Genomic DNA, 9,682 nt, shown 5'->3' with positions numbered 1-9,682 from the left:
GTATCTCTCCCTCAGGAACTCCTGGTCCTACCTCCAGGCCATTGGGGATATAAAAAACCTCTTTTATTCTCGAATGAGGAGTGTCTTCTACCAGAAGGACATCATCTATGGGCTGACTCCTGAGGGCCGCTGGAACCACTGGGCCTGCCAGCTCGCCCATCAGCACACAGGTTAGATCCACCTCCTGGGCTGCTCCTGTCCCTCATCAGGCACATCTTGAGAAAACTGAACCTGACCCTCAGAAAGACCCCCTGGTGCTCTTTGGGAGATATAACACACCCACACTGGGTACTCTCCTGGTGCAGGGCTTTGGAAGGAGGTGTTGGGGTACCAGGACTTGTGCTGGGATTGACGTGTGTCACCATACTGGTGATGTCACCCCCTGCAAGTGAAATTCAGGAAGAACCTCCTCCATGGGTATGCTGTTGAGCAGAGGCCTGACTTCCAATCAGATGGTGATGGAGCTCTCCCTCATGATGTGCACCCCAACTCCCACACTCATTCTGATTCTTGGCACCCAGACTGGAAAAGGGTTGAGAGCAGGTGGGTCCTCTGTGAATTGCTGTTTCTGGATTCCCAAAGCCCTGAGCTCTGGCCGGGGTCCACTGTTCTGGGACAGACCGAGTGATCGAGTTGAGGAAGGCATGTCTTCAAGAGGAGGGAGAGATGGAGGAGGTCAGGAGAAAGAGGCACTTGGACTTCCTGGACATCCTCCTCTTTGCCAGAGTGAGTGTGTGTGGGAGGGGCCTGAGGCTTCACCCAGAGGGGCAGAAGAAGAAACAAACCCTGCACTCTTGCTGTGCCTTCCTCACATGGAGAATGGGAGCTGCTTGCCTGGCAAGGACATCCGTGCCGAGGTGGACACATTCATATTTGGGGGCCATGACACCACAGCCAGTGGCATCTCCTGGATCCTCTACTCTCTGGCTGCACACCCTGAGCATCAGCATAGGTGCCGTAAGGAGATCCAAAGTCTACTGGGGGATGGCACCTCCATCACCTGGTGAGCATCCAAGATACGGGAGTGCCCTGCCCACTCAGCTAGACAAGACCCTTGGGACTGCCTGGGCCCTGCCTGCCCTCAGGTTGGGCTGCTTTCATTTCAGGGATCAGCTGGATCAGATGCCCTATACCACCATGTGCATCAAGGAGGCACTGCGACTCTATCTGCCTGTACCATTTATTAGAAGAGAGCTCAACAGGCCAGTCACCTTCCCTGATGGACGCTCCTTACCCAGAGGTCTTTACTTCACCACACTCAGTAACCTGGGTACTCTGCAAGAACACATGGCAGATCAGATCCATGTGTCCTAGAGTAGTCCTGACCTCTCTGGTCTTGTTTCTTCATCATTAAGTATAAATTTACTTTGTTGTTTATATTAGGAATATGAAATGCCTATTACACAGTTTGACCACAACACCAGTGCCCCCTCCTAATCATAGAGCATGAATCACATCAGTACATTTACCTCAATAATGTCCATCTCAATCTGACATCTCACATGAATGGAACCCCAAGCTGCTATCATTCTCTAGTCTAGCATCCTATCACATTTAGAATCCATGGTTTGATGATACCACAGTAATTCCATTTGGTAGCATTGATGTTCTATGGTTCTAACACTCCATTCTCCAGTCCCAACTCCAAGTTATAGGACTCTAGGGGTAATTCTGTCTGCATTATCATATCTATTTGAATATCCTCTGTATTTGATGTAATGTGTGCATAATTCTTCTGTAACAAATGCAAATCACTCTAGACATACCAGATAACATAATAATGACTCAGTCCATGGCATGTTCTTCACAAGGAGATGTTGGACTCTGGATGCAGCTTCCAGAATTTCACTTTAAAACTCTAGTTTTCTGAAGCATGAGATTTGGCCCAATAACCAGACACAGGGAAGGGGTACATATGGTTGCTTTCCTCTGTGATCTAGGCAGAGGGGTAAGATCAGCAAATCCACTGCCATGAGTCAGATGGTCCAGTCTCCCAGGAGCCCTCATGTTGATGGCAGAGAGCAGATGTTGATCAGATCTGAAATCCTGCCATGGTGGAGGCCACCTCATGGTTCACCTGTATTCTGAATCCAAACCCTGCCACATCCTAGCTGTGTGATCATAGGCATTGTGCTCAGCCTCTCTAAAGCTCAGGTGCCTTATCTGAACAACAGGAACATGAATGCCCTCCTTGGAGGGCTGCTGTGAGGATTGAATGAGTTCATGGATAATTCCCAAAGACCCATTAAGGGCACCTAAAAATGTGAGTTTTAATTTGAGTTGCTTCAGAAAGTAAGCCTTCAATTCTCTCTTGCTTCTCAGTCCTGGGACATGGTTATCTACCCTTAATGTGTACGCTTGTGCTTCACCAAGTCCACCCTCTGGTATGACAATAGTATCATTCCACTCTGACACTCATTACAGCTCCCAAGTTTTGAGGCATTCACATGCCCCCTAGTCTCATGTGTATGATCAGTCTTCCCTCTTCTCCCTGCCCTACAGGAATCAAACTCTCACTTTTTTTTTATGGTCTTCACCACAATCCGAAGGTGTGGCCCAACCCAGAGGCAGGATGGCTGTGGGAGGGAGGATGGGCTGATTTCTCTAGGCCAACACCTCCTCCAGTTTCCAGCCCCAGGAGTCCTGTGCCCTCTTGCATTGGAAGGAGGGGCTTACCCTACCTGTCCTAACCCTGGTGCTCTTTCTGCAGGTGTTTGACCCTTCCCGTTTTGCACCAGGTTCTGATCTACACAGCAATGCTTTCCTGCCCTTCTCAGGAGGACCGAGGTGAGGCATCATGTACTTGGGGAGGGCTCACCACCACATGCGAAGCCCAATGTTTGTGACCTCCTACTTTCATATGTGGTGCCCATATATATACCTTTGTATGCTGGTGTGTTGTGAAGGTGGCACTTGTCTATATGTACAAAAGAAAGGTGACATTTCAGGCCACCACACACTTTACTCACTGATTTTCTCCCAAGCAGTTGATCGTCCTTAATTTTATGATTTTTGCCAATGTTGGACTATATAGACAGTGCACCTATGGTATAAATATCCCACTTCACACAAAGAATTTTGCCAACTGAACAAGTTGTCATGGTTTGACGTGGACACCGACTCACAGTGTCCATGGTGTTATGAATGAGATAAAACGTTCACATGGACTACCAAGTCCTGTGGAAGAAAAGGGATGGCACGGCTACTCTCTCCAGGGGAGAGTGCCCAGGACCTTGCCTTGACAAGCTTTTATTGGCTTTCTAATAGCATACAATGTTAGCTGCCTTCTACTGCTATACCAGGCTTGCTTAGGTAATTACTTCTTTAGAGATAGCAATGGAAGGATGTTACTGATTACATTCACAGATTAGCAAGGGAAAAAATGTTGCAAATGCAAGGAATGATAAAAAGTAACAGGGTCTGGTTATACTTCAACTTCTGAGAGAATTATACAGACCTCAGAAAGATTTAAAGATATGCAGTCAAACCTTTGCTGGGATAGACTGCAAAAACACAGAGGCTTATATTGGTCAGAAAATCTTCAAACAGTTCCTTTCCCTACTTGCCACCCACAATTCAGTATCAGTGGTTCTTCTAAACTTCAGTTATTCTGGTGTCTTTCTCACTTCAGGAATACAACTTCTCAAGGGTAAGTTTTTTTATAAAAATTAAATTTCCACGTGTATTTCTTGATTACCAGTAGCATTAAAAAGAGAATTTTCCCTCTCTTCTCACAGGGCAGGGCAGCCACTGCCTTGCCTACATCACTGATCTGCCACTCACTGTGTCTGTGATATTTGCTTGTGTTCAGATTTCCAGCCACCTCCCTGTCTTGATGGTTCAAGCCCTGTTCATGAATGGTGCACAGCAAAGTGTTTTACACCAACGTATGCCTCATTGCTTTTGCAACCTACCCTCATAAAAGATTTACTGAACATTAATATTCACATAAGCATGACTACTTCCAGTTGAAAAATTGTTTATGCACAGTGGGATTATTTACAGAACTCCAACATCTACACAGTCCAACATTAGCAAAAAGCATAAAACTAAGGACAATGACTCCTTTTGAGAGAAAACCCATGATTTTGTATATGACACACAGCATTTGAAATGTTCCTGGTGTGTAAAATATAAAGCATCCTTGAAATAGCTGTTCAGCTGGACAATCACACCCCAGAAGGGCTGCTGTTGGAAAGTCTGCTGACTAAAGAAATCTTCCTGTAAAATACTAATGTCCTTAACCTTTGTACTTGCTCAGCAACAAGCTTTTTTGGTAATTCTTCAAATGCTGAATCAACTTGCACAGAATAGGCTCTAAACAAATCATTCTTCCAGGATTTGATTGGCTCTAGCCTTTGGTTTCTCCCAGAATTGAGTCTTTTCCCCCTAGACCATGGCTGCAAGTCATATGCCTGCCACTAAAAGGAAGGAGAGAATAAGGCTGCTCAATTCCCAGTTCAGAACTTGTATTTTCTACCCCCCACAATTTTCATTTACTTTTACAATTCAATTAACTTCATTTGAGTACAAATGTTTTCCTTAAGTATGTCTCTGTGTGCAAAGTCTTGTGCCAGGAGATGGGAAAGACACTGTCTCTGCCTCCAGGTGTTCCCAGTCAAGAAACAAATCTTCTATTGAAGACACTTCATTCATTCCTTCTTTCCTTCACTCACTCATTCACTCAGTGAGCAGAGTGTTGAATGTTCTGTTTCCTGAACTGACCTGGGCATTGGACTGTGATGTATCCTTGAATAAATCACTGATGGTGCCTTGGGAGTCTGGAGAAGAAGAGGTACAGGCAGCAAGGGTGTGAGGTCAGGATGTCCTTGGACTTAACCTTGAGCATGTGGTAGGCAGGGGTGGAGGGAGGGCCTGTCTGTGATTCAACAATATGAGCTCCCTTAGGAAGTGGAGCTGGACAGGTGGGAGGTGAGTGAAGCAACAACCCATGGGGGTTTGATGTCACCTGAAGCAGTTGGACATGTTCTACCTATGATGGGGGCATGGAAGGGGCTTTAGTGCATAGGGGAGGGGAGTCAGGAGACAGAGAAGTCCAGGTGCAGAGACTGACAAATGTCAAGGAGGGACATTTCTACAGTAGGACAGAAAGGCTACAGAATCTGGTGGACTGAAGAGATGAGGGAGAGGCAGGAGTTTGGAACATTCATTGGGAGGCAGGTGGTGCAACTGGTTGAATGTTGCTAATCCCTAGTTGTCCCTGCAGCTTCCTCGTTGCCATTTTGATTTCATTACACAAACCCATCTCTCCTTCTCTATGAGGATGATGGTCACTGATGTCCATCAGTGATGTCCATCAGTGACTGATGTCCAACTATATAGTGAGGACCTAAGAGTGTGACCCACCCCACTCCATATCACACCCTCACCTGGCCTCCAAATTGTGAAATCAGAAACTGGTTGTGATAGGAGAAAACAAATTAATAACTTTTCAATCATTCACTTGACCCCACTTGGTGAGTTAGTGCAATGACCTTCCCATACTAGGATTTCATGCCTACTGAGTACAGAAGTAGGAGTTAGAAACTACTCCTCAGAGAGAGGTAGGCTTTGTGAAAGTTCAAGTACAGAATGTGAAACAAGACCAGAGGGATAGAAGTGTGTGTGTCCTAAAAACAAACAGGATTGGATTGAGTCACATCAAATGCCCTGTTCCTAGCAAGGGCTCTATGGTCAAAGGCTGCCCAACTCAAAAGAGGGTTTGAGGCCACTTCTCATATCATTTCTCCTCCCTGACCCAGGAACTGCATTGGGAAGAATTTTGCCATGAAGGAGATGAAGGTGGCCGTGGCATTGACCCTGCTTCACTTTGAGCTAGCTGTGAATCCATTTAGAGTCCCCATCCCAGTACCAAAAGTTGTTTTGAGTTCCAAGAACGGAGTCCACCTGCAGCTGAGGAAGTTGCTCTAATCCATTTTGGGACAAGAGCAAGTTCTGAAGATCTCCTTCCTGCCATCCTGTCTCCCTGTTATGTGGGGCCATCCTCTCTATCTAACCAAGTCCTGCTTCCCACATGCCATTCTACCTGACCTCTCCCTCTGGTCCTCTGACTGCCCCTCTAACCTGTCATCTTCACCCTATGCCTGCTCATCTTCCCTGTATAGTTTCCTTTATATGCTAGAATAAATTACTATAGCCTCAGTGACAACACACCACAAATTTTCTCTTAGCATCTGGATTCATAAGTCTGAAATGGGTTACACAGGATCACCACTGAGGTGTTGACATGGACACACCACCTCCATGGCTCTAGGAGAAAATCCCTGTCTTGGTCTTTCCAGCATCTAGAGCTGCCTTATGACATCCCTTGTCTCCTGGACCCTTCCTCTGTGTACAAATCTAGCAGCACCTTCAATGTCACATTGCCTTCTGTTTTATGAGGACACTTGTGATTACATGGATTCACTCAGATAAAAGGGAACATAGTTACATCTTGCAGGGATTAGACTGTGGACATCTTGTGAGCTGTCATTCTGCCTGATGGGGCCCTAGTGACTTCCATTGGTCCATGTTCCCAGTTCCCTTCTGTGTGTTCCTATACACCCATTTGTCAACCTCACACCCTTTCAGTTCTTTCTTCCTTCCCGGAATACAGTCCACAATGTCATGTGCCTTGGGAGGAGCTAGGAAGTGAGGGAGATGGTATGGGGAAGAGAGATGAGACAAAGCAGGGAGATAATATCTGCTATGAAGTGCCAGGACCCATCACCACAGAGGCCACAGAGGAGACAGCTGTCCAGGAGGGATAGGGGGAGCCCAGGAGGGCAGACACATATGGCCCATCAGAGAGGATGCCAGCAAACAGCTGGCAATGCCTTCCCCACAGGACTGGCCCTGGTAGTTCCCTGCATCTCTGACCAGCTATCCTAAGGGCAGAGGGGGTTCTTCAATCCTGCCACATTTGGTGACTAAGTGGGTCCTGGTCCTCTGACTCTGGACTCTGTTCCTTTTGTGTTCCTCCAACAGCCTCTCTCAGCCCAGCCCTGTCCTCTTGCTGGCTCCAAACACTGGTTCTCTTCCTGTCCAAGCCTAGCCATTCCTAACCTAAGGTCCTGGATGCATACACAGACCTCTCCAGGCACCCCTCTGCCTGTGGTGGAGGCACCTCCCTCTGCCTCCCCAAAGGGCTTCTCCCCAACCCTGTACCTGAAGCCATGATCTCACACCCCAGGCCCCTGGTTCCTGGGCTACTTCAGCCCTGCTTTAAGGAGGGGCATGGTGGGCATAAGTACTTGACAGAGATGTAGAGCAGGAAAGGGAGCTGGGAACATCCTGAGTAGGATGTTTGTCAGGTCACCTGATATCAGGTGGTACAGAAGGGCTTGGTGGCCCTGATCGGAGAGCACAGGACAATGGGAACTTGGAATACTGGTTGGTCAGCCATGTGCACGTGCCCTCACCACAGCACTCCAGGGGGGTGAGAAGGGCCAGGGAGTGATCCTACTGGCTTGAGGCAAGGGGAAAACCCCAGGCTGAGTACAGACTCACATGCACAGATGCCTGATGCTTACATACACTCCTGTGCAGTTACTCCTGTATGTGCCCTTGCACACTGTAATGAGGTAAAGGGGGTAACTGGGACCCCATTCCCAGAAACAGGGGAGGGATTGAGTTGCATACCCTTGTGTTGCCCTGGCAACATGGGAGTTGCATGCTGGTGCTTACTGCAGATTCATTTTTAAGAAGGGGTAGGGCCCAGAAACCCAGCCTCCTCCTTTGATCTCCCCTCCTTCCTGGACAGGGAGGAAGTCCTGGGCACTGGGCCTTAGGGACTGTAGGAGAGGAGGGGAAGAGTCTGAACCTATTAGGAGCAGTACCCCAGACCCCCAAATTCAACATTTACAGCTCATTGCAATACAGCACAGCACTGTCAAAGGCAGACCTTCAGCCTCACACACCAACTCACCACCCCTCCTTCATCAAAGATCTCAGGCCCAACACCAGTCCTGCAGTGGGGGAGGTGGGTGGGGAGTTGGCCAGTGCCTGGCAAGAGTTGCCAGTGCAAGCCCTTTCAATGGCAGCAGAAAGTGGCATGCACACCAGGAGTTGGAGACCCGGAGGCAGACACTATGAAAGATGCCTGAAGGTAAACAGTGACTAGAGACCAGCTAACCCACCTACATTTATGATGGTTTGGGGTGGAAGAACAGGTTCCTGACACAACCAAAAACTGACCTGGCAGAGGGTGACAGGGAGATTTTTCCTAGTTTGACTTAGACTAGAGTTAATATGCCTTCTTTAGTTGTACAGATTCTTGTTCTTGAGTTATTTTCCATTCTTGAATTTATGTAGTAGTTGCCATGACACATATTTAAATAGCCTTTTCTTAATTGTTAAATAAAAGATTCCTTTCTTTCCCACCAAACTCTGTCTGCAGTTTTGGCTCATAGGCAGTGAGCAGAAGGACCCACCCCACAGGTTGGGTCACAACACCACACTGTACCACACACATGCACCAGAGCTTAGGATCAGGGGAGGCAGCAGGGTGTGCTAGAGAGCTGGAAGCATGAAGTGGACTCATCTCTGCTGCTCTCAGGTCCCCAGCCTCTGTCCTCCCCTCCCACGTGGAGCCTCCCCTTTCCCTCAGGCTCCAGACCTGTCAGCTCTGTTTCTCAGCAACACAAGCCCTCAGACAAAGTCAATACTACCTATGAAGCCTTGGTCAAAAGGGCCCAGAATCAGGAGATCACTCAGGCTCCTCCCTGATGAGCATCTTGGCAGGTTCCTTCCCTTAATGTTGAAGAGGGATAATGGCCTCCTCCAATCCTGCCTCACAAGCCTCCTGACAGTCCAAAAAGGAGATTTGGGCACAACCCATGGACCAAAGTTAGTTATGACCACTGGACTCAGTTCCCAGGTAAGAGCTGTTGAACCAATTTCTTCACTTGTGCAGAGAGGTCTGTCCAGGGCCATGACGTAGGGGAATGTTCATGACATGGTGAACACTCTGACTAAGGTTTCCAAATCCCAGACTTAGGTGGGCCGTGAGTTCTAGGTCTTAATAGGACTTTGTAGGAGTGAGCAGGGGTCCAGGGCCAAGCTTCCAAGGCTGTGGAATCAATAGGAAGAAGGATGTGTCTGCAGGTGGTCCCTCCTCAGAGCAACATAGAAACGTCCCCATGTCCCAGGGCTGGAATTCTCCTCTCTTGCCCCTCCCCTGGTGTCAGGTGCCCTACCCCCATGCCTGTATCATTCCTGGACTGCAGCTCACTAATGGCCTTAGACCGTTGTTGGGAACCTCTCTGTGTGGTTGCTGAGACTGTAGCCATGCAAGAGCAAGCCCTGAAACAGTCTTGTTTCTCCCTGAAAAAACAGGTAAAACCACAGGTGGCAGACATGACCCAACTCTAACATCAAGGGTTTCCATAGGTTTGGGCTTGATAAATACATTGTATCCTTTGAAGTTTGTTCTCCTTTGTACAGCCCTGTAGATACAAACCATATGTTTAAGTTCAAGGCATAAGGAATAAACTCCCTCTCTCATGAAATACCTTTTAAAGACCTGCTGATATCAGCATGAATAAATCACCTTGTCTATGACAGATCTCTGTGTTCCTTCAATTGTTCTCTGTAAATAATACCTGTTTTATATGACTATAGCCTTTATACATTGATTCATGAGCTATCTATGTATGCTGTATACACCTACAGGTGCCATTCC

The 9,682-nt window shown here is 47.6% G+C and overlaps 1 protein-coding gene across 1 annotated transcript; it reads left to right on the top strand.

Annotated features, from left to right (window-relative positions):
• Positions 1-13: 13 nt before the first annotated feature.
• On the top strand, positions 14-5,931 carry LOC123830268 (cytochrome P450 4A11-like; the record flags this gene model as incomplete). The annotated part of the gene is made up of 7 exons (XM_045856327.1): positions 14-170; positions 620-732; positions 819-1,003; positions 1,107-1,240; positions 2,503-2,567; positions 2,711-2,787; positions 5,763-5,931. Coding segments are annotated over 7 exons (900 nt in total), but the record flags the coding sequence as incomplete, so codon positions are not given.
• Between the last annotated feature and the right edge of the window lie 3,751 nt (positions 5,932-9,682).

Source organism: Phyllostomus hastatus, unplaced genomic scaffold, assembly GCF_019186645.2.
Source record: "Phyllostomus hastatus isolate PE091 unplaced genomic scaffold, TTU_PhHast_1.1 phas_contig_1445, whole genome shotgun sequence".
Lineage (NCBI taxonomy): Eukaryota > Metazoa > Chordata > Mammalia > Chiroptera > Phyllostomidae > Phyllostomus > Phyllostomus hastatus.
The sequence above is the reverse complement of the archived record's forward strand: the minus strand, read 5'-3'. Positions and strand labels throughout refer to the sequence as shown.